Source organism: Ochotona princeps, chromosome 17 (genome assembly GCF_030435755.1).
Source record: "Ochotona princeps isolate mOchPri1 chromosome 17, mOchPri1.hap1, whole genome shotgun sequence".
Taxonomy (NCBI): domain Eukaryota; kingdom Metazoa; phylum Chordata; class Mammalia; order Lagomorpha; family Ochotonidae; genus Ochotona; species Ochotona princeps.
This window is the reverse complement of record NC_080848.1, coordinates 16535141-16559782: the sequence shown is the minus strand read 5'-3', so window position 1 is coordinate 16559782 and position 24642 is coordinate 16535141. Positions and strand designations below refer to the sequence as shown.

Here is a 24642-nt window from a genome sequence, read left to right as displayed (position 1 = left end):
AACTGGGCCAAGCCAGGTGGCATGCACTGGGGGGGCAGGGGCAAGGCAAGCTGTGCTCCTGAGGGGTCCCCAGGGCTGCAACTGTGACATAGGGGCACCGCTCTGCCCACCCTCCAGCCCCTGGCTCGGACTGGCCAGGGCTGGTCTCAGATCAGTCTGCACCCGCCCCCCAGAGCTCCGTCATTCCACCTGAGAAGCAGAGCCAGACAGCCTGGCTAGGCTATGGAACCCCTGGTTGGAGGACACTGCATACCTCTGCCGTCCCTGGCTAAGCCCACACAGGGGAGAGCCGAGCCATGTGTTGGAGGGCAGAGGAGGCCGTGCGCCCCTCGCCCTCCTTCCCCAGGGTAGGCTGCCCACTCACAGGCAAGCCACACAGCCCAGCGACCCGTGCCCCAGTCCCCGCAGAGCCTCAGCCCTGCCTCTGGAACAAATGCCAACATTCCATAGTCACTTTTGTCTGTTAGGAAGACGGGCCATTTCAAGGTTACTTTCTTTGTTATGTATAAGATTATTGATTTAAGGGCACCACGGCACCATCGGCTAAGCCTCTGCCTGCAGCCCCAGCATCCCATATGGGCACCGGTTCATGTCCCAGCTACTCTGCTGCACATCCAGCTCACTACTTATGGCCTGGAAAGTCAGTGCAAGACGGCCCAGGTCTGCCCAAGGCCCACTGCACCCATGTGGGAAGCCTGGAGGAAGCTCCTAGTTCCTGGCTTTGGACAGACCCAGCTCTGGCACGTGATTCAGGAGATGGAAGACTCCTCTGTCCCTCCTTCTCTGTAAAAATCTGCCTTTCAAACAAAAATAAATAAATCTTAGGGGAGCAAAGAAGTATTGTTTTTGACAAGCAGATCTTGTCAAACAGAGAAATCTTCCATTCACAGGTCCACTCTCCAATGACTACAATGGCCAGAACTGGGCTCGGCCAAAGCCAGGAGCCAGGAGCTTCTTCCAGATCTCCAACGTGCGTGCAGGTCCAAGCACTTGGGCCACCTTTCCCTACTTGTCCAAGTTCATTAGCAGGGAGCTGGATTGGAAGTAGAGCAGCTGGGACTCAGCCAGTGCCCGTAGGGGATGCCAGCATCACAGTCAGGGGCTTAACCTTTGCACCATGACACCGGCCACCACAGATGACTTTCTGCGGCCCAGCTGGGTGCCTGGCTTGTGTTGGAGGCTCGGAGGCCAACAGGGACCCTGCCAACAGGATCACATGGGCCAGCCCCCAAGTTGATAGGACAGGGAAGGCTGGGGAGGGGACATGGAGGACTGAGGCTTGATCAGGGAGACGGGAACAAGGCACGGTCCAAGGAGAAATGAGGGGGACCCAGACTTCCCGGTGGGGGTGCAGAGGGAGGGTAGGAGCCACCCAGACAGAGTCCCCGGCACAGGAAGTCATAAGGAAGGAGATCTTCCAGGACCCCCCACCCCGACACACACACACACACACACACACACACACGGGGTCTCTGGGTGCTGGCCAGGACTGGGGACACCCAGCCAACACCCAGTGCTTTGCTTGAAGTAAACAGGTGAGCTCACACCGATCAGATCCAGACCTGCCGGCCTCACGCTGCCAAACTCGAGCTCACAGCCTGCCTGTGCAGATGCATCCTCCGACTGCTGGGAGGGCTCCAGAGGCCCAGGGTAGAGCTGGCTCGGGGGCTACAGGAAGAGCCAGGACCCACTCCCAGAGTGCAGGGAGAGAGCCTGGGTGCCCAGGGTGTAGGGGGAGCAGAACGAGGGGTTGGGTCCCCAGAGCAGGGCAAGAGAGGCCCCTGCTTGGCCAGTGTCGACTCCAGGGAGGCCAGGCCTCCAGGCCCACTCCAGGATGCTGGAACTCAGGGTTCACACAGAATGACCCCCGCCCCAACGTTCACAGTCTAGGAACAGATTCCAAAGGAACCCATCGCCTGCTCACCACACAGGCCAATCTAACCCTGGCCGGGCCTGAGGGCCGATGAAACCTGTGACCCCTTCACCCCAGGGCCAAGGGTGGACACAAAGCCGGTTAAGCTCCAGTCGGACCCTGGCCGGGCCCCTAGGCCTGCCCTGTCTCCAGCACCCCCACCCGCCTCTCAGGGAGCCCTGGGACTGAAGCTCAGCCTGGACAATCCTCCCCTAGAGTGTGGACTCTCCCCCACCTGCCAAGGGACAGCTTCCCTGCTCCCTAGCACTGTCCCCCACCCCCAGAAGCCTTCCCTCTGTGCCCTTGGTTCCAAGCCCCAAGTCCTTCCCTCTACCCCACCCCACCCTTCCCCCAGATTCCTGTGACCCACAGAAGGGCAAGGCCCAGTCCAGAGACCTTCACGGGCAAAGGGCTGAGTCATGCACTGGCCGGGCAGGTCCAAAGAGGCCCCAGTGCAGGGCCGAGGCCCAGACATGGGCACCAGAGTGGGCAACCCCCCTCTGCTCTCCAGGAGCCACAGCCCAGCAGGAGGGGACCGTGGCGGAGGGGCTGGCCTGAGACTCTGCATTCTGACCAGCTCCCGGGGACACAGGCTGCAGAGACCAGCTGTCACACCACGGCCAGGCAGCAGGCAGGAGGGAGGGCAGAGGGGGAGGCACTGAGCGCAGGGGGCTGGGATTCCAAGGCTGGCTGAGCCCCTGGCTCACGGGGCACGCTGCCCACCCTCCCCCTGCCACAACACCAAGGTGCCGCCTCCCTACCTGGTGCCAGAGGCCTCAGGGGAACAGAACTTGCTAAGCACCTCAGGGCCCAGCATGCGTGATGCCTGATGATGAGGGAAGGACACGTCCTCTACCTTGGCCAAGGCGGTGGTTGCTTGAGTGGACATGACCACTACACTTGGGACAGGTGCACCTTGATTTATGTCACACCTTAAAAAACTTAATTTGGGGGGCCTGGTGCGGTAGCCTAGCAGCTAAAGTCCTCACCTTGCACACGCCAGAATCCCATAAGGGTACTGGTTCTAATCCCCACAGCCCCGCTTCCCATCCACCTCCCTGCTTGTGACCTGGGAAAGCAGTCAAGGATGGCCCAAAGCCTTGGGACCCTGTACCTGCGTGGGAGACCCGAAGAGGCTCCAGACTCCTGGTTTCGCATATGCGCAGTTCCAGCCATTGTGGCTATTTGGGGAGTGAATCATTTGATGGAAGATCTTCTCTGTCTTGCCAATAAAAACAAATACAAAATTAAAATCCTTAAAAAAAACTAGAAAAAAGTTACTTTTCTCATGGGGGTGAAGGCGGAGATCAGCAGACGACTCCTCCACCTGCCGGTTCACTCCCAAATGCCCGCAGCCCCAGGACCAGGCCTGCCCAAAGCCAGGAGTTCAGCCTGGGTCTCCCACAGGGTGGCAGGGTCCGAGTGCTTGAACCACCACCTGCTGCCTCTCAGGGTGCACACGGATGAGAAGCCAACTTGGGAGCAGGGCCAGGACTTGAACCTGGGCCTCTGACATGGAATGGGAGTACCCCAAGCCTCAGCTTGTCCACTGTGCCAGGTGTCCAACCCGCAGGGGTGCTGCCAGGAGGCAAGGAGCAGCCGGCTGAGCTGGAGAGACCTGGGGCTACCGGGCAACGTGACCCACAGAGCCCCTGCTTGGGCTAGCAGCCCCCATCATGTACTGAGCGCCCACTGTACGCCAGGCACGGGTTGGGGACTTTACCCACCTTTTACACTTTTAGGTGGTTCCTTTACACATCAAAACAATGTTCTGTGACACACAAAAGCTGTTCCAAGTTCAAGTGTTGGTGACCACATACAAAGGAAGGGAGCGGGGCTGGGTACAGTGGGTTAAGCCACCCACAGTGCCAGCATCGCACACGGGCCTCTGTTCACATCCCAGCTGCTGTGCTTCCCATCTGGCTCCCTGTTCATGTACCTGGGAAAGCAGGAGAGGATGATGCCAAGGCTTGGGCCCTGCACCCAGTGGGGAGACCTGGATGGAGTTCCAGGCTTTTGTTTGGTGTAATTGCAGTCATGTGAGGAGTGAGCCAGCAGGTAAAGCGCGCTCTCTCTCTCTCTCTCTCTCTCTCTCTCTTTCTCCGCGCGCGCACGTGTGTGTGTGTGTGTGTGTGTGTGTGTGTACCCCAGCTGCTCCACTTTCCATCCAGCTCCCTGCTTGTGGCCTGGGAAAGGAGAAGAGGACAACCCAAAGCCGTGGGACCCTGCACCTGAATGGGAAACCCAGGAGAAGCTCCTGGCTCCTGGCTTCAGATCAGCTCAGTTCCAGCTGTTGCAGCCACTTGAGGAGTGAACCAACAGGTGGAAGATCTTTCTGTCTTCCCCTCTCCCTGTAAATCTGCCTTTCCAATAAAAACAGATAAATCTTCAAGTAAATAAATAACAGTTTTTAAGGGGCTTTCTTTTAACAAAAACAGATGTTGCCTGCTCCTGAATTCCGCTCAACCCTGGCTGTTGGGCAACACGTGGGGAGTGAGCAGGTGGAGGAGGGATCTCTCTCTCTCTCTCCCTCTTTTCCTTGTGATTCTGCCTTTCAAATAAACAATAAAAGAAATGAACACACACAGCCACGCACATTCAAGGATCGATTGTTCCAAACACGTTAGGGCTGACCAGCCCGCTAGCAAAGCCTCAGCTACCACCTGGCCCTTTGGGGTTAAGTCCTCTCCGTGCTGAGCATGGGGGTGAGAAGACCCTGAGGCCTCCCTTCCTGCTTTCCCCACCCCCAGCCCTCCCCACCCACCAAGGGGCGGTCCCCGCAGGATAAACCGGGCCGCCCTCACGGGGTGGAGCAGCAGCGCCCCCTGCCGGAGGTCTGGACCTGGCCGGCGCGCTGCGCCCAGATTCTTAGGGTCTGCTGCCATCTGGTGGCCGTGCGGGAAAGCGCATCTGGGCGCGGGGATGGCCTCGCAGAAGCTCCTTGCGGTGGCAGAGGGGCGCGGCCGGTGTGGCCAGGCGTGCCCATAAACCAGGGCAACACGTGAATGGTTGCATGCAGAGCTTGAAGCCCGGGCTGGTGTGTTTGCTTGTAATTCGGGGAGAAAACGGGTGCCAACAAGGACCTTGGCACACGTTTGTTGTGATCCCTAATTGCCCTGAAAGTGAGCAAAGGAGCTGAACTGCCAGCGCCTGGCCGACAACGGGGTGGGCTGGACCATGGCTACCTTCTGCCTGCATTTTCCCTCATGACAAATTCAGTTCTCTTCTTTCCTTCCACAAGCCTTGAGCGCCGAGAAAGGTGCTGTGCTGGATGGAGAAGCACCTGCTAGCAGGACCATGCGTGTTGGGTCTCTACCCGTGGGAGCAGCGAGCAGATGGCAGGGTCAGCCCCGCGGGGCCCCCAGCACAGGCCAGGTGCTCCTGGGGGTCAAGGAGGCGCTGGGAGCTCTGCATAGAGCCGCTCTGCTGAGTGGGAACGACCCCAGTCCAGGATGGCGTCAGGGCCTGCTGCTTCCTTCCTCCACCCCCAGGACAGCCCTGCAGAGGTCATGTCACAAGGCGGGAGAGGGGCTCTGCCCCCACCTCACTGCCCTCCTGGCCCCTGTGGCTCTGGTCAATCACTCGGCCTCTCGGATGTTTCATCCTGTCCTCCGAGTCGGTTGGCCCCAACAGCAGCTGTGCCTGTGAGGGGGCGGGGCTGGACGCACTTTGCTCCTGGAGGGGCTCACCGGGGAAGGAGGGGGGTGGGCAGGGACAAGGGCCCAGCTCCAGTCGACCAGTGCCCAGGGTCCAGTAACGCGTCATGAGTGGTGGGCGCTTGATTCAGTCGCAGCCTGGGCCTCCTGTGTCCTGTATCTCAGGCCCTGGCTTCGAGGCCTGGCTCCGGGCCCCTGGTGAGGTCACCTTGCTGGAGAGCTGCAGGGCACCTTGCTGGAGGGCGGCAGGTGCAGAAGGTGCAAACCGGCCGCAAACCCGGTCTATGCTGCCACCCTGTGGTCGTCGCGGGGAGTGCACCGAGCAGCCCTTGCAGCTCAAAGCCTGGTGCGTGGCTTCTATGACTCACCTCAGGTTCCAGAAGGCAAAGGAGACGCTCCGGGCTGCCAGCAGCGTCCAGGCGGGACCGCGGAGAGCAGGAGAGGTTGGAGGCCTGCTGGCAGACAGCAGGTGTAAGGAATAGCTGAGGCAAAGGCACTGAGGCAGGAAGAGATGGGTCTGGAGCAGGTCCGATAGCCCTTTGGATTCCTGCACCACTTGGAAGACCATGAAGAAGCTCCTGGCTCCTGGCTTCAGATCGGCTCAGCTCCGGCCATTGTGGCCACCTGGGGAGTGAACCAGTGGATGGAACATCTTCTCTCTGTCTCCTTCAAACTTTCTGTAATTCTGACTTTCCAATAAAAATAAATAAATCTTTAAACAATCTCTTCCCCTTTGTGTATCTGACTTTCCAATAAAATAAATCTTTAAAATATACACATTATTATTGTTTAAAATGTTTAAAGATTTAATTATTTTTATTGGAAAGTCAGAATTACAGAAAGTTTGAAGGAGACAGAGAGAAGATGTTCCATCCACTGGTTCACTCCCCAGGTGGCCACAATGGCCGGAGCTGAGCCGATCTGAAGCCAGGAGCCAGGAGCTTCTTCATGGTCTTCCAAGTGGGTGCAGGGTCCCAAGGCTTTGGGCCGCCCTCCACTGCTTTCCCAGGCCACAGACAGGGAGTTGGATGGGAAGTGGAGCAGCCAGGATGCAAATAGACGCACATATGGAGTCTTGGTGCTTACAAGGCAAAGATTTAGACACTGAGCCATCGTGCCAGGCCCTCCTTTTACTTTTGAGTTTTCAAAATAACAAGAAGATTCACAGAATCCTTTTTTTTTTTAAAGAACTATTTATTTTTGGGCCCAGCACAGTGGCCTAGTGGCTAAAGTCCTCACCTTGAATGCACCAGGATCCCATATGGACGCTGGTTTGTGCTCCAGCTGCTTGTGACCTGGGAAAGCAGTGGAGGACGGCCCAAAGCCTTGGGACCCTGCATCCATGTGAGAGACCCAGAAGAGCTCCTGGCTCCTGGCTTCAGATTGGTTCAGCACCAGCCGTTGCGCTCACCTAAGGAGTGAATCATCAGACAGAAGATCTTCCTCTCTGTCTCCCCTCCTCTCTGTATATCTAACTTTGCAATAAAATAAATATCTTAAAATATATATATATATTTATTTTTATTGGAAAGGCAGATCAGATTTATAGAAAGGAGAGAAAAAATCTTCCAATCACTGGTTCACTACCCAAACAGCCACAACAGAGCCAATACGAAGCCAGGAGCCAGGAGTTTCCTCCAGGGGCACCAGGACTATCCTTTACCCCTTTTCCAAGTGCCTTGGCAGGGAGCTCAACCTGAAGCAGCTCAGCCGGGACTCAAACCATCGCTCCAGGCCGCCACGCCAGCATCTGGTTAAGCAATGGCTTATCCCACTGTGCCGTAATACAGATTCCAAAAGAAATCCCTTCATTAAACATACAGATATATTTTATGTAGATATTTGAAATATAGTTTATGTTTATTTATATATGTATATATTTTATTTTTAAATTTGTCTATCTTATTTAATTTGTTTTGTGTGTTTATTATTATACAGAGAAATGGAAGGTGGGAGAGATCTTCCATTCACTAGTTCAATTCTCCAAACAGTTACACTGCCTGGGCTGGGCCAGGCCAAAGCCAGGAGGTCAGAATTCCATCGGAGTTTCCCAATAGAACAAGGTGAGCACAGTGACACAGCAGGTCAAGTGGACATCAGAGCACCTGGGGTCTGTCCCTGTTCACTGTCCAGCAGCGATGGACTTGGTGCACGGAGCCGATAATCACACATGTGGACTACTGACTGGTGGTCAACGGCCGACGTTTATTAGTAGCATCAGGCTTTTATAGGCCGAGGGTCATATAGGATAAGGGAGGAGGCTTTGAGGAGTTTATGTGTCAACAACAAGGAGTTGACCTGAGATTATGGGAGTTCCCATAAGCCTGTCTATGGAACCCATCCATTGTTTCCACATCCTTGCCTGGAAGTATGTCTATACAATTGATTGTATATCCAATCAATTGTCCTCATACAGACATCCAATGATATCCAACCAACTGTCCTCCTACAGGGATTGAGTTCCAAGTACTCTGCACTACCAACCCAGCCTCCTGCTGATGCCTCTAGTAAGCAGCGGGTGATGTCCCAAGTACCTGGGACTCTGATCTACATGGAGGCTGACTGCAACCTGACCTGGCCCCAACTGATGGAAGATCTCTGCCTTTCAAATAAATAACCACATCTTGGGGTCGGCGCCGTGGCCTAGTGGCTAAAGCCCTCACCTTGAACACGACAGGATACCATAGGGGCACCGGTTCTAATCTGTGCAGCCCCACTGCCCATCCAGCTCCCTGCTTGTGGCCTGGGAAAGCAGTGGAGGATGGCCTAAGGCATTGGAATCCCGCACCCATGTGGGAGACCCAGGAGAAGCTCCAGGCTCCTGGCTTCGCATCGGCTCAGTACCGGCTGTTGCAGCCACTTGGGGAGTGCGTCATCAGACATAAGATCTTCCTCTCTGTCTCTCCTCCTCTATATATATCTGACTTTGTCATAAAAAATAAAATAAACCTTTAAAAAATAAATAAGCACATCTTTTGAAATGCAGTCTTGGCCCGGTGTGATGACTCAGTGGCTAAATTCTCACCTTGCATATGCACGGGGATCTCATATGGGTGCCAGTTCATGTCCCAGCTGCTCCACTTCCATCCAGCTCTCTGCCTGTAGCCTGGGAAAGCAGTCGAGGACAGCCCAAAGCCTTGGGACCTTGCACCCACATAGGAGACCCGGAAGAGGTTCCTGGCTTCAAATCAGTTCTGCTCCGGTCATTGCAGCCACTTGGAGAATGAACCAGCAAATGGAATATCATTTTGTATCTCTCTCTTTCTGTGAATCTGCCTTTCCAATAAAAATAAATATATCTGTAAAAAAGAGAAAGAGAGAGAAACACAGAGCCTGGTTAGGTCAGCTTAGCCACCTACAACTTGGTGGTTCTGGTTCTTATTTCAAAAATCTTATTTATTTGAAGAATGTATGAGAGAGGAGGTTGGTCCACTGGATCTGAAGCAGAGCAACCAGGACTCAAAGCTGTGCCCACTTGGGATGCCCATGCTGCAGGCAGAGGCTCCACCCATGGTGCCCACACCAGCAGACCCCGTCCCACTCTGTAACTGTATTGCCACGTCTCCTTGCAGTTCTGAGCTGAACCCACTCTGTCTGCCATGACAAAACCCTACTGTGGCTGCCTCCCACGAATGACATCTTCCTTCTCAGCTCCACTAAGTGGCATAAACACTGTGCAACTACACGTTGCTTCCACTTGGGGCACACGTCCAGAGAAGCACTCCATTAGGCAGTTTCTTAAAGATGTATTTGTTTTTTCAAAGGTAGAGTTACAAGAGAGAGAGAAGACACAGAGATTGAGGTCTTCCATCCGCTGGTTCACTCCCCAAACGGCCACAACAGCCAGAGCTGAGCCGATCCAAAGCCAGGAACCAAGAACTGGGAGCTTCTTCCAGGTCTCCCCCATGGGTGCAGGAACCCAAACACTTGAACCATGCTCTGCTGTCTTCCCAGGCCATAAGCAGGGAGCTGAGTGGGAAGTGCAGCTGCTGGGACATGAACCTGCCCCCACTTGGTATGCCAATGCTGCTGCAGAAACCTAACCTGGCACATGATGGCACCAGCCTCAGGCAGTTTTGTTTTTAAAGATTTATTTTATTATTATTGCAAAGTCATATATACAGGAAGGAGCAGACACAGTGAGGAAGATCTTCCATCCAATGATTCACTCCGCAAGTGGCCGCAACAACAGTGGCTGAGCGGATCCAAAGCCAGGAGCTCGGAGCCTCTCCCGGGTCTCCCACATGGGTGCAGGATTCCAAGGCCTTGGGATGTCCTTGCCTGCTTTCCCAGTCCACAAACAAGGAGCTGGATAAGCAGCAGGGCCACCAGGATTCAAACCAGCGTCCATATGGGATTCCCATGCATGCAAAGCGAGGACTTTAGCCACTAGGCTACTTTGCCAGGTCCAGATTTGTTGTTGTTTTTTAAGATTTGCTTTTTTATTTTTATTAGAAAGGCATATATACAAAGGGAAGGAGATACAGAAAGGTCTTCCATCCACTGGTTCATTCCCAAGCGGCTGCAACAGCCAGAGCTGAGCCAACCCGAAGCTGGGAGCTAGGAGCTTCTTCAGGTCTCCCACATGGGTGCACGGTCCCAAGGCTTTGGGCCATCCTCGACTGCTTTTCCAGACCACATGCAGGGAGCTGGATGGAAAATGGAGCAGCTGGGACCTGAACCAGCACCCATATGGGATCCTGGTGCTTGCAACATGAGGATTTAGCCTGAGCCATCACACCAGGCCGGGGGTGGGGGTAGGCTGCTGATGAGCTGTAGTGGGCCATGGGCAACCTGGTGCCTGGAGCTTGGTGAACAGGTGAGAGGCAGTTGCCCTGTGGTTAGCATGCCCCCCCCACCAGGGGCTAACCAAGGTGCCACGAGCCCCCTGAACAGCTTCTGCTCCTGGCCAGCCTGTGTCCCGAGAGGGCCCTCTCCGCCGAGCACGCCAGCCAGGAACCACCTTGTTCTGCAGACCTCATACAGGATGCCAGGCATTCATTGCCTGTCACCCCACAACCTCATTCCCGCATTTTTTTCTCTCCCACTCCCACCGCCTGGCATTCCCTTACCCAACCCTACTGGCCAGGAGCCAAGTGTTCAAATCCTGGACCGCGGGCCGCCAAGGCTGCCCTGCCAGCAGCTGCATGGGCCTCACACATACCCTCCAAGTGTGTGTAGCACGCACACTGGCTCGGCCAGGGAACTGGACGCACACACCCCAAGAGCAGCACACCAAGGAGGACGACAGCAGAATCCTCCCCCGAGGTTCCTCTGTGAGGGAGCATGGCCCCGTGGGTGGCCATGGGCCCAGCAGCAAGAGGCCCCGCCTGGCTGCCAGGGCTTCATCACCCACTGGCTGAGCAGCAGACAGGGCCTGCCTGTAGGCCCCGGGCCTTCCCTCCAGGAGCAGGCATGGGTAGCAGCTCCCAGTCCTCCAGGGAGCACCCCAGGCTCTATCCAAGCGGGAGCCCCTCTCTCCTGCCAGCTCCATCTGCCTTGCCTCTGCCTACCAGTCCGGGTTGGGGAGGCCTGGGCAGACCAGGCCATCCTTCGCAGAACCTCTGCCCGCCTACACAGCTGGGCCTGAAGTCCAGGCCAGGAGCCTGGGACTGTGTCCTTGCTGGTGCCACCTGGATCCCCACCAGGAAGGTGGTACTGGGCACACCCAGTTAAGGGGAGGGGCTCGTGGTGTGCTGAGCCAGGGCAGACATGAAGGGCAGGTCCCGCTGTCCCTCACTTGGTCTCCGGTGTTGGGGTGCTCTCACTACAGTGCTCGCTGCTTGGGAGCTGGTGTCTGCATCTCTGCAGTAAAAGGAACTGGGTGCATGGTGGCACAGCAAGCTAATCCTCCCCCTGCTGCACTGGCATCCCACGTGTACCAGTTCATGTCCTCACTGATCCACTTCCCATTCAGCTTCCTGCATACAACCTGGGAAACAGTGGAGGATGGTCCCAAGTCCTCAGGACCCTGCACCCACGTGGGAGACATGGAAGAGGCTCCTGGCTATTGGCTTCGGATCAGCTCAGCTCTGGCCATTGTGACCATTTTGGGGAGTGAACCAGTGGGTAGAAGATCTCTGTCTCTCCTTCCTCTTTCTCTCAGTAAATCTGCCTTTCCAATAAAAAATCTTAAAAAAAAAAAAAAAAAAAAGAAAAAGCAAGGGACCCCTTTGCAGTCATCTGCTGTTTTCTGAAATCACTACCCATCATCTGTGTGTCCTGGCACCTGCTACCCAGTGGAAGCCAGAGCTTGCTAACGTGGACTCAGGGCCGCCTCTGTCCGTCCAGGATGGTAGGTTTCTCAGCGAAGAGCAGAGCATGACATACCTGACACAGCAGCCGTTAATGTGACAACCGCTCCTGCTGCCTCCTGCTTGATGTACCAGACGCTTCCGGGCCAAGGATGAGCTGGGCGCACCACTGGGCCAGCCCATGCTTGGATGCCACGTCCCTGGCTGCCCAGGGTGGGCCACACAAGGGAACAGAGGGGGGTACCATCTTCCTGGCCCAGAAAGGGACGGAGTTCAGGTGGGAGATGTTAGATCAGCCTTTGGGAGGGACTATTCCACAGCACAGAGCTGGGCTTCAGGAACACCCCAACCCCTGAGCATTCTAAAAAGAAAGCTAAGGAGGTTTGTACTGCTTCCAGCGATACACAGGTGGCTGCTGGCCGAGCTGCTCTCCTTGGAAGGAAAGAGGTTGGAGGAGGGTTCGGGACACGAGGGAGGGTGGAGCTGACTGAAGAGAGGTCTGGGGAGCAGCTGGGTGCAGGACCACCCCCCAGCTTGGCTGAGTGCCGTGCCAAGGGTTGCTGTAGGGTCTGGAATCGCCCACAATGCACGCTGCAGACGCACCTGTCAGTGTCCGAGTAGACATAGTTTTTGAGGAAGTAAGAGAAAATAAAAACGAGGCAAAATGAACTTTGAAAATATGTTTAGCCCAATGTATCCCAAGTAGCATTATTTGCGTAAGTCATCCACAGGCTGAGATATTTTACCATGTTTTTCTACACACTCTGTCTACTCCGCTCTAGCCAGCCTCCCCCTCAGGCCTCGACAGACATGATCCCTGGGAGCTGGGTCTTGTTTGGGGAAGGTGAGTGGGTGCAGGGGAGTAGAGAGAGGCCCAGGCACCTCCGAGCAGTGCAGGCTCAGGTGGCCAGTGCCCAGCTCTGGGGCACAGGGCACAGCAACGTGGCCAGTAAGGGGCCAGCAGTGATGACCAGACTGGGAGGGGTGTGGCCGAGGCCTCAGCATTTCCCAGCTGCCCTGCCCAGCAGAGGCTTCCATGGACAGGGCCCCTGGGTGAGGCTGGTGAGTTCTGGCCAAGAGACACAAAACCAGGGCTGGAGCAGCTGAGGCCCCCAGCCAAGGCCGCTGCTCCTCTGGCAGCTTCTCCTGGGAGAGGGGCTGGGAACACGGCTAAAGCTCTCCCCCCCCACCCCGGAATGTTTCCTGGCTCCGGCTCCCAGCCACGGAACCCATTCTGTTCTGCCACGCCCAGTCATAAGACAGGACCTCCCTCCCCCACCTGTGTACCAGCTCTCGGTTGGGAGTCCCCTTGCTAGGCTATGGCCTCCTTCCCCTCCTGCTGGGGCCCACCCAGTGCAATTTGGCCACCCAAGTCACCCTGGCCCAGGGCGTGGGTGGGCGCTTTAGCTTTCATCTTCTGGCCTCAATTAGACTACCCCCCCATCCACCCAGTTCACAGGGCTTCTGCAAAAGGGGAGGTGGGGCGTGGGAAGCAGCTCCGGGCAGGGAGAAGTGAGCTGTGGGCTGGCATCAGTGAGCTCCTGGCAAGGGCACAGAAGGTGAGATGCAGAACCAGAGCGTAGCCGCACTGCACGGGACAGGAGGCACGGGTATTTGCCCCCACACCCCAAGGAGCAGCTTCAGCCAGCTCTTCCCACCTGGACCAAGAGAAAGGTGACTCTCAGCACCCCAGGGGTGCCCTCCCACCATCTTCCAGCCTCCAGGCTGGGCCTGAAGAAAGCAAAGAAGCTAAGTGCAGGCAGCATCAAGCCAGCATGGGGAGCCAGACCCTGCAGATCTGGCCGGCGCTTGGCCTGGCGTAGCCTCCTTTTCCACATGACAGGGATAGTAACCTTCCTTCCCTGGGCCCTTCCACAGGTGTACATGGTGGGGGCGCAGGAGGGATGGATCCAGTCATTCCCATGCACAGGAGCTAGGCCCTGAGCACAGCAGACAAGAAATACTGTACTGTCTGGACCTCCTGTAAAATCACTTTCGATGGAGAGAAAGCATCACCCAGCACCACTCAAGCAGCCTGCTCAGAAATCACAGCTCGAAGATGGGGCTCCAGCCCTCTTTGCAACTCTGGGCCACAGGCATTTCTGCAGCGCTAGAGCCAAGGGGGGAGGGAGAGGGTACCCTAAAATCATCCATCTGCCTCGGTTACCATTTCCCCAGAGAGTGCCATCCCCTCCGGGCGACAGACTCTGCTGCTGCTTCCGAGCCACTAGGAGGAATCTTATCAAAGCCAAGGGCTCCCACACACAACCGTGCCCTTGCCACATGCCATAGAGAGGTGGGTGCCCACCTCTGTCCCCGTCTCCCACTGCTCTCTTTTCCCCTTGGAAACTGTTCCGACCACATGATCTGACAGCCTCCCATTCTCACCCTGCCACACATTCTTCCCCTCCATCCATGTGGAGAAGCACCTGCATCTTCCCCGCTAAAGCGCACGTCTGTGACATTAACTGTTCCCCACGCACCAGCTCCAGCCATGCAAACCAGCCCCGGCGGCCTAGTCCCTGCAGGAGGAGCAGGGCCAGGAGCTTGCCCAGGGCCACCCCCCTGCTCTGTACAAAGAGCAGCTCCCTTGGAGCCAACACGAGACAGTCTAAGAGGCCTGCAGAGGCTGCAGCCTGGAGGCCAGTGGACACCGTGTCCACCCAGCGCCCCGCTGTACACAGCAGAGGATACAGCCACGTGTCCTGCTCTAGAAACTTGCGGCTCAGCAGGAGAGAGCAGAGGCAGGGCCAGAAGGCCGGGTGACCCAGGCAGGACCACGCTTGCCGGCAGTGGGGTCGGATGCTCTGCGGAGTACTGCTGCGGCTGTCCTGAGACTCCTAATCATTTGTGAACAAAGATCCCTGTGGCTTCGTTTCACACTCAGCCTGACAAGCTGTGTAGCCAGTTCAGGGAACAGGTGAGCCAAAGGCAGCATGAGAAACCCCAAAGACAGAACGTGAGGAAGTGGGCGCCAGAGAATGGCCACAAATGGCTGTCCTTGCTGAGCGACAAGGAGCAATGGGTTCCAAGCCAAGGGAGCTGCAACACCCAGGGGAACATGGCCCTGGTGCATTGTGGACCTGCTGCAGTGTAAGATGTGGGGGTGCTGAGATGCCCCAAGATTGAAAAGGAAACTAGGGGGCCAGCACTGTAGCACAGTGGGCAAAGCCGCCACCTGCATCACCACCATCCCACATGGGCTCCAGTTCCTGTCCTGACTGCTCCACTTCTCATCCAGCTCCCTGCCAATGACCTGGGAAAGCAGCAGAGGATGGCCAATATGCTTGGATCTCTGCCACCCACACAGGAGACCGAGATGAAGGCCCCAACTCCTGGCTGCAGCCTGGTCTAACCCTGGCCATGAAGATTTCTCTTACTCATACTTTGATTTTTTTTTTAAGATTTATTTTTTTTTTGGGTCTGGCGCAGTAACCTAGTGGTCAGAGTCCTCACCTTGCCTTACATGCCAGGATCCCATATGGATACCAGTTCTAATCCCGGCAGCCCCACTTCCCATCCAGCTTCGATTGTGGCCTGGGAAAGCAGTCAAGGAAAACACAAAGCCGTGGGACCCTGCACCCACATGGGAGACCTGGAAGCTCCTTACTTCTGGCTTCAGATTGGCTCAGTTCCAGCTGTTGCAGTCTCTTGGGGAGTGAATCAGCGAAGGGAAGACCTTCTCTGTCTCTCCTCCTCTCTGTATATCTGACTTTCCAATAAAAATAAATAAATCTGTTTAAAAAATGATTAATTTTTTTATTGGAAAGTAGATCAGATTTACAGAGAGAAGAAACAGAAAGATCTTCCATCGCCACTCCCCAAATGGCCGAAATGGCCAGAGCCGAGATGATCCAAAGACAGGAGCCAGGAGCTTCTTCTGGGTCTCCCACGTGGGTGAGAAGACCCAAGACTTTGAGCCATCCTCTACTGCTTTCCCAGGCCACACGCAGGGAGCTGGATGGGAAGCGGAGCAGCTGGGACATGAGCCAGTGCCCATGTGGGATCCTGGTGTTGGCAAGGTGAGGATTTAGATACTGAGCCATTGCACTGGGCCCACAGTTTGACTTCCCAATAAATTATTTTTTTAATAAAGAAAAAGTGAATTAGAGCTGCCAAGGTGGGCCAACAGGTTAAGCCTCTGTTTTTAGCACCGCCTGTGTCCCCTGTCAGAGTGCTGATTCGGGGGCTATCGAGTGGGCTGCTAAGGCACTGAAGATGGCCCAGTCCTTGGCTCCCTGCCTCACAGGGGAGACACCTGGATGGTGCTCCTGACTTCCGGCTTCGGCCTGGCTCTGCTCGGGCTGCTGTACACACTTCAGGTGCGAAACAGAGGACGGGAAACCACTCTTGTCATTCCACCTTGCAACCAATCATTACATAAATTACATAACTACATCTTTTAACTTTTTAGAAGATGCTTCTTTGGGTGCAGAAAGTTTTGAAATCCATGCATAGTTTTCTTGTACAAACTTTTTGAAGAGTCCTCATTATTCCGTGACTGGTTATCCACATGGGGGAAGACTTCCTCATACAATACACACAGGTGCATCCCAGGCTGACCCATGCCAACTCCTCACACTCCTGATGCTGTGGTACAGCATGTTAAGACACCCTGTGTGGGTGCCCACCTCCCATCCAGCTCCTTGCCAATGCGCCTGGGAAGGCAGGCTCCCTGCTCTAGCCTGGCCCAGCCATGGACAACACAGCCCTGGGAAGTGAACCAGTGGACGAAATATCTCTCCCTGTTTCTCTTTCTCATATCCTTCTGTCTCTACAACCCTTTCAACAGATAAATAAATCTTTAAAATTAATTAGTTCCAGGTGGTATAAAGACTTGAGTATGACAAGCGTAAGCTTAAGCCTCTCAAAAAAAAAAAATGCAGTAGCTTCGTAAGTCCAGGTCAGAAGAAAGAGTTCATTTTCTTGCACAGAAAGAATCTTTTCCTAAAAAGATGAAGGCAGCATTAACATCAGGATTAAAGCAGAAATGTATAAATTGGATCTTGGGGGGCAGTACCATGGCTTAGTGTGGCACCAGCATTCCTTATGGGCACCAGTTCTGATTCCAGCTCCCTGCTATCGCCTGCAAAAGCAGTGGAGGAGAGCTTAAGTCCTTGGGCCCCTGCACCCACATGGGAAACCTGGAAGAAGCTCCTGGCTCCTGGCTTCAGATCGACTCAGTTCCAGCCTTTGTGGCCATTTGGGAAATGAACCAGTGGATGGAAGATAACGGTCTCTTTCTCTCTGTGACTCTGCCCTTCCAAAAAAACAAAAAAAGAAATCTCAAAAATTTAAATTGGTGAGTGTGGTGATTTTAACATTTAATAGATCAAGGAGCCAACATTATGGCTTAGCTAGTCAAGCTGCCGTTCACAATGCCAGCATTCCGTATCCAGCGCTGCACTTCCAATGCAGCTCCCTGTGAACGCAGCTGGGAAAGCGGCGGAGCACAGCCCAAGCTGCCGCCCACAAGCGGGACGGGAATGGAGTTCCAGGCTCCTGACTTTCATCCGGGCATTCCCAGTCATCATGGCCATTAGGGAAGTGAACCAATGGATGGAAGAGCTCTCTCGCTTTCACTCTGCGTCATTCTTTCTTTTAAGATTTATTTATTTTTCTTGGAAAGATCAGGTTTTACAGAGAGAAGGAGAGACAAAGATCTTCCATCTGCTGGTTCACTCTCCAAATGGCCGCAAAATGATCAGAGCAGGGCCGATCCGAAGCCAAGAGCCAGGAGCTTCTTCTAGGTCTCCCACGCGGGTGCAGGGTCCCAAGGCTTTGGGCCTTCCTCTGCTGCTTTCCCAGGCCACAAACATGGAGTTGGATGAGAAGTGGAGCAGCCAGGACACGAACTGGCTCCCATATGAGATGCTGGCAGTGAGAGGTGGAGAAGCAGCTGACTGATCCACTATCCTGGACGTCTTTCTTTCAAAAGTAATCTAAAAAAAAAAAAAACCTTCATAGAAACAGTTACCCACCCTGGGAATGAGTCACAGCTCAATCTGTGCACATAGGCTTCCAGGGTGGGCCAGAGAGGCTGTCAGAGGCTGGGACAACCGTGACCTGGGCTGCCCAGGGCTTCTGGCCCTGGTTCCCCCTTCCTGAAGTCAAGAGTACTCAGCAAACCTAGAACCCAAACAAAACCAGAAGCTCTTCTCCCTTGAGCCTCTCCCCCTGCCCCACTAGGGAACTCTTCCCACCTCCCAAGACTCTGCGGCAAGGCCACCGCCCCGCAAAGTGCCTGGCTCCATCACCGTCACACTGCCTTGTTCCATCCCGGACACCTATCCCAACATCTCACCAGCTTCACCTCCAAGTGGGTGGCGACCCGGACTGCCACAGACCTCCACAAGCAGTCTGTGGTGCTGACGTGCCCATTTCGGCTTGGCTGGCAGATTTCTCTCGAAAGTTCGATTCTGGTGGTAATCTTTAAAAATCCAGGGATGTTACATAAGCGCCTGGATGTCCAGGCTCTCTGGAAAAGGACCCAGCACAAAGGTCAGGGGGGCCCACCCTGGCCACCATCCCCACCCCGTTGCACCCCATTACGCCACACCCTGCTGCTGTCCACACTGCTTTCTCTGGCTTGCCTGGCCCTTGCAAGCCTCTTGAGTTGACACCCCCTGGTCTCCTGTCCTCAGCCTGCTTACTCCTGCGACTGAGAAGAGGGTTTCAGTAAATCCCGGTGACCTGTTGGCAGGACGCGACTCCTCTGGGTCCTGGGAACCCCGTGAATTCCTCAGAACCAGTTACTCTCCCTGCACGCCTACAGGCTGAGCGCTTGCTTCCCCCATAGACGGCTCAATCCTATCGGATGATCCGGTTCTCAGAGCAGATTAAGCGATTAGGTTCAGGCCCTGATGGATCAGGTCGTACTTTGATGAAAGCTCCCGAACGCCGCCCACCACCTTTCCGTGACCCTGCGGGCATGGGAGCGCGGCAACCTGTGTCTGAGCGGCCCGGTGTGTTAATCTCCTCTCACAAACGCCGCCATGACCCTCGCCCGGCTACCGGGAGGTGACCCCTTCTCGAACAGGTGGGGCTGCAACGGGGTCAAGGTGGAACGCGCCAAAAAGCACACACTGCGCAGGCGCGCTCTAAACCGGCCGTTTCCCCCGGCCGTCCAGAGACTTTCCACACGCACTGCGCAGGCGCGCGCGAACACCACGCCTTCCCTGCCCCGACCGCCCTCCCAGCGTGGCTTTACTGCGCAGGCGCTGTGCCCTTGGGCCCGCCCCGCGGACCAATAGGAAGTGGCGACGCCCGGGCGCTCGGGGGCACGCCGCCGTGGGTGGGCCCGGGACGTGAGGGCAGCGCGCTGGCGTCACAGCGGCGGCTATATAAGGCAGCCCGGGCGCCGCCCCACCGCCCCAGTCGCTGAGCCGCCGCCGAGGACGCAGCAGCCTCCCCCGCGAGCCCCCTCGCTTCCCGACGCTCCGTCCCCCCCGCCCGCCTTCTCCCGCCGCAGCCTTCCGCAGGCCGTTTCCACCGAGGAAAAGGAATCGTATCGTATGTCCGCTATCCAGAACCTCCACTCTTTCGGTGAGCGCGGCGGAGGTCGGGGTGCGGGCGGCGGGGCGCCACGGGAGGAGCAGCCCCGGGAGGCGGCGGGCCCCGGGCGGAGAGTGGCCTGGCGCGCCGGGACGGGGTCGGGCCCGGGCCGGTCCCGGTGGCGTCGCGGGTGGCGCTTTCCCTAATGGCTCCGAGGCCTCCGGGCCGCGCCCGCCCCGCCCGCCGCCGGCGTCACGTCCCTTGCGTCACGGCGTGGTCGGGGCGGGAGGCGGGGCCTGCCCGTGAGTGACGGGTCGGCGTGCCAATGGGGTCGGGAGCTCGGCCCCGCCTCTGGGCCCTGGGTTCAGGCCGCTTGCATCGGTCGGGAGGGGCAGCCGGGGCTCCGCGCGGGGCGGACGGACCGGGGCCCTGGGGTGGACGGAAGCCGGCTGTCCCTAGCGCTCCTACGCTGGTGGCCGCCGAGCCAGGACGACTCCTGAACGCGCTTCGTGTCTTCCCCCCCCTTAGACCCCTTTGCTGATGCAAGTAAGGGTGATGACCTGCTCCCCGCTGGCACTGAGGATTATATCCATATAAGAATCCAACAGAGAAACGGCAGGAAGACCCTTACCACTGTCCAGGGGATCGCTGATGACTACGATAAAAAGAAACTGGTGAAGGCATTTAAGAAGGTGGGTGTAGGCGATGCCAGAGGGAGGGGGGACCCCCAGACCCGGGGCCCGGCGGCTGGTGCTGAGCGGCGGGCGTGGCTGCTCTGTGCCTGCAGAAATTTGCCTGCAATGGGACGGTCATTGAGCATCCGGAGTATGGAGAAGTGATTCAGCTCCAGGGCGACCAGCGCAAGAACATCTGCCAGTTCCTGGTGGAGGTGAGTTGAGGGGTGCCGCCGACGGGCAGGCCTCAGTGTGTCCCCAAGCTGCACTGTTTAGCAGGGACACCAGTGTGGGGGTCTGCCTGCCTGCCTTCATTCAGGACTAACATCCTGGCGGGAGGCTGGGTCTCGGAAGTGGAAGAGGGTTGGTGGGGTATTTGCCAGGACACTTCTTGCCTGCTTTGACACCCCCACCCCGGTCCAGGGGTTGAGCCTTGCCGCCCAGCTGTGGGGTTGAAGCGGGAGGGGCCGGGTCTCGGCTCTCCCTGTCTGCCCCTGACGCGGTGCCCATTCTCTCTCTGTAGATTGGACTGGCTAAGGACGACCAGCTGAAAGTTCATGGGTTTTAAGTGCTTGTGGCTCACAGAAGCTTGTGTGAGGATTTCCTTGCAATGAGTAGACTTGCCCTTCTGTCCCTTGTCACAAGTTTAAAAAACCTCACAGCTTGTATAATGTAACCATTCGGGGTCCACTTTTAACTTGGACTAGTGTAATCCCTTCATGCAATAAACTGAAAAGAGCCATGCTGTCTAGTCTGGAAGTCCCTCATTTAAACCAAGGTCAAGCTGGACGCGCCCCAAGATCAGAGGCCGGCGGGGTGTGACCTGCAGTCCCTCAACCAAGGCCCCTACCCTGAGAGTCAGCACCTGGAGGACCCTTGGAGGGGGAGGCGAGAGGATGGGGTGAGGTGGCTGCTGGAGGGTGCTTGGCGATGAGAGGATGAGGCCTGACCCACGGGCCATAAGTCACCTTCCCTGTGATGGGGTGGCCAGCAAGTCCCCTAGCTAACATCAGGGTGAGGCCCGCCGCCTTCCATCAGTTAAACTTCTGACAAGGAACAAATCCGGAACAGGTGTCATCTGTCAGCTAGCTCTAGGGCTTGCCACCACCCAGCACCAGCTGTCCAAAGCCACAGCAAATAAACTGGATTTGCGGTTTTTTTCCTTCATTTTAATGTTATGTAATGTATTTAAATCGCTATTTAAATAAAGTTGTTTTCAGAAACACATGACTTGCAGGTTATACTTTGTGTGTAGGTGGGGTAGGGAGTGACTGTCCCCAGCTGTGCTCCTGAGCTTAAAACCTTTCCTTAGCTTGTGCCACCCTGGCCAGCTGTTGGGAAACTTGATCCTGATACCTTAATGTTACAGAGCTGGACACTTGGCTAGTAGCCAACTGCTGAACTGGCCTGGGAAACTCAGAGCCATGACTACAGCAAAGGCCCACTGGGAGCCATAGCAGGACCAGTTAGGGAGTTCCTGGGTCCTGCAGGTGTTTCCTTAGGCAGGGGCTTTGTGGCAGGAGGTGTGGGGGGAGGCAGGGTATCCTGGCTGAATTCTGTTTAAAGCACAAGGTGTTTATCTTACATGCCAATCTGAACACTAAACCCTGGGTAGCCAAACTGGAGAGCACCCCCCAGGCAGGGCCCTAACCACTAGATCTGAAACACAGAAACTTGATGCTAAGGCCCGGAGTGGATAACACATGTCGGGAAGGTTGAGACTTAAGACTGAGGAGGTTCCTGACTGAGTCCAGGTCTGATGAGATGAAGCAGTGAAGGAATCCAGGGCCTGAAGCGAGGCTAGCATGGCTGTTCCCAGAGTAACACACCTACACTGATTGACGCTGCTTCAGCACGTGTTAGGGCTGAAGCAATGAATGCATAATAGTCGCCATTGGGTGGGTGAGGCAGCGAGACTCCCAGGTTGGTAAGCAGAGCATTCCCTGGGCCCCCAGCACACCCTGTGGCCTGCTCTGCACCCAGCCTGTTTAATGTTTGGAAGAGATAGCTCTTCCACTGGTTCACTCCCAAAGTGGCTGCAACAACCAGGGCTGAACTAGGTTGAAACCAGAAACGTGGAACTCTCATCTGAATCTTCCACGTGGACGTGGGGGCCATTCGCTGCTTTCCCAGGTACATTGGGGAGCTGGATGGGAAGTTGGGAAGGTAGGAGTCAAACCAGTGCACATACAGGATGACCATGTCACAAGGCCAGTTCTAGCCCGTTTGAAGGCTCAGATCTGCTGTGCTGGAAACCACTTGGCGCAACACGGGGTTGCCACCCACCTTGGGGGAGCAGGTGGCCAGGACATACAACTGCTGCTGGGTTGACCAAGAGCCACCTGGTTGGAGTCAAATTTCCACTCACACCCTCAGCCGTGACGGGATGGACCAGGCCAAGCAGGGCTGCAACACCAGTTGTCCAGTACAAGGGCTGGGTCACTGTGCCCACTGGGACACACAAGGCAGAATAGGTGCAGATCAGCTAGGTTTTAATGCAGTATGCACTGACAAGAGTCAGGACTGGGCGCAATTCATGTCAGGCAGGACCACTGTACCCCCTGGTAAGCAAAGGATTGGGGCTAGGAGCAGGCCTGGTAGGGGAACTGTGAGCCTTCCCCTGCTAGGCTGCAGCTCCTGCTGGTGAGCATGGGAGCCACGACTTGGGGAGGGCCAGAGTGGACAAGATAGCAGTACCCATCAGCATACATGGGGGCGGGGTGGATTGAGATAAGCCCACAGCACTCGGGTGGGTATGAGAGCCTGGTGGGTTGTGGGACGGGCCAGGCCAGACCTCAGTACATGCCAGCACATGTAAAAACCAGGGTTGGGGGCCCGGCGGCGTGGCCTAGTGGCTAAAGTCCTCACCTTGAAAGCCCCGGGATCCTATATGGGCACCGGTTCTAATCCCAGCAGCTCCACTTCCCATCCAGCTCCCTGCTTGTGGCCTGGGAAAGCAGTTGAGGACGGTCCAATGCCTTGGGACACTGCACCCGCATGGGAGACCTGGAAGAGGTTCCAGGTTCCCAGCTTCGGATCAGCGCGTACCGGCCTGTTGCGGCTCACTTGGGGAGTGAATCATCGGAGGGAAGATCTTCCTCTCTGTCTCTCCTCCTCTGTGTATATCTGGCTGTAATAAAATGAATAAATCTTTAAAAAAAAAAAAAAACAGGGTTGAGGGCGGGCTCAGTAGAAGTTATTGGGGGTCATCTCAACTAGGTCGCAGCACCTGCTGGTGTGCGTGAAGATCAGGCCCATGGCAGACTGGGCCAGGCTAGGCCACAGCAACCATCAGTTCACATGAGAAATGGATCTGGGGGGCAGAACTGACCAGGATAGCTGTGTCCACCAGTATGTGCGTTGGCTGTTGCAGGTAGTGGACCAAACTTTGCACTACCTGGCATATTCAAGAATCAAGTCAGGTCACCCTGGGCAAGGTTTCTTGGGAGACTCCCCAGCTAGATGCTGGACTCAAACCCCAGCCACAGGGAAAATGACAAGATCTGTGGTCCGACCTTGGAGTGCACATATCCCATCTGGGCCTCCTCGGTTGCTGATGCCTGTGCAGGTGGACAGCACACAGATGCACACGAGAGCCATGGCAGCCAGCTCCGCTAGGACAGTAGTGCATATCAAGTGCCTCAGAGGACAGACAGCTCCCCTGGCCAAGCCTTCTAGCATGTTCCTGGGTCTGTGGGTGCACAAAGGTGGACTGTGTCAACCAATAGACTTTGGAAAGACTTTTCTCAACCCTGCAGCAATGAAACTGCCAATCTCTCAGAACCATCAGAGTCACTGCTCCCTTCCTTCTCTTCCTCTGTTTGCTGGATGACATCACCCTCACTGCACTGGCTCCAGCCTGGGGCTCCCAGGCAGATCGGCATCCGCGGGGCGCTGCGTACAGCCATGGGTAGGCCTCTGTCCCAGCCCTGTCTCTGTCTGAGTAACACCCTGGGAACCTGCTTCCCCACATTGGGTCTCTGAAGTCATCATCAAGCGACCATCCCCCAGCCCCAGGTACTGACACAAAGAATCACCCTTCCTCCTTCCCCTCTCCCTGCCCCGCAATACAGGAGAAAAAGAAGTTGAAACGTTAATCCCACCCACTTTCCTCCTTACTTGACCCTTCCCACCCTAATCTGAGAGATGGCCATCCATCTCTCTCAACTAGGTAAACAATATTGAAAAGTAAAATAAAATCTTTAAGTAAATAAAATTAAAGAAGTAAAATTTTATTTATTTTTACCAGAAAGGCAGATTTACAGAGAGGAGAGATAGAGAAATATCTTCCGTATGCTGATTCACTCCCCAAGTGGCCACAATAGCCGGAGCTGAGCCAATCCAAAGTCAGGAACCAGGAATTTCCTCCAGCTCTCCCACACAGGTGCAGGGTCCCAAGACTGTGGGCTTTCCTCTACTGCTTTCCCAGGCCACAAGCAGGATGGGAAGTGGAGCAACTACAACATGAGGTGGTGCCCGTAAGGGATGCTGGCACTTGCAGGCAGAGGATTAGCCAATTAAGCATGGCACTAGCCCCTAAAGTCTTTTTTAAAAACTATTTTGGGCTCAGCGCGGTGGCCTAACAGTCAAAAGTTCTCGCCTTGCCTGCACCAGGATCCCATATGGGCACCGGTTCTAATTCCGGCAGCTCC

General features: G+C 55.8%; 1 protein-coding gene across 1 annotated transcript; it reads left to right on the top strand.

The window, feature by feature from the left end:
- The first annotated feature begins 19155 nt into the window (after positions 1-19155).
- Positions 19156-20735, top strand: EIF1 (eukaryotic translation initiation factor 1). The gene is made up of 4 exons (XM_004599088.4): positions 19156-19367; positions 19845-20008; positions 20104-20205; positions 20514-20735. Exons 1-4 carry the CDS (start codon positions 19337-19339, stop codon positions 20556-20558), a joined length of 342 nt encoding a protein of 113 aa, XP_004599145.1. The 5' UTR covers positions 19156-19336; the 3' UTR covers positions 20559-20735.
- The last annotated feature ends 3907 nt before the right edge of the window (positions 20736-24642 follow it).

Excerpts from the sequence above, each read along its gene's own strand:
- EIF1 (XM_004599088.4), top strand. The coding sequence starts at position 19,337 with ATGTCCGCTATCCAGAACCTCCACTCTTTCG. Across the intron at positions 20,009-20,103 it reads TGGTGAAGGCATTTAAGAAG|AAATTTGCCTGCAATGGGAC; the intron begins GTGGGTGTAGGC and ends CTGTGCCTGCAG. Across the intron at positions 20,206-20,513 it reads TCTGCCAGTTCCTGGTGGAG|ATTGGACTGGCTAAGGACGA; the intron begins GTGAGTTGAGGG and ends CTCTCTCTGTAG.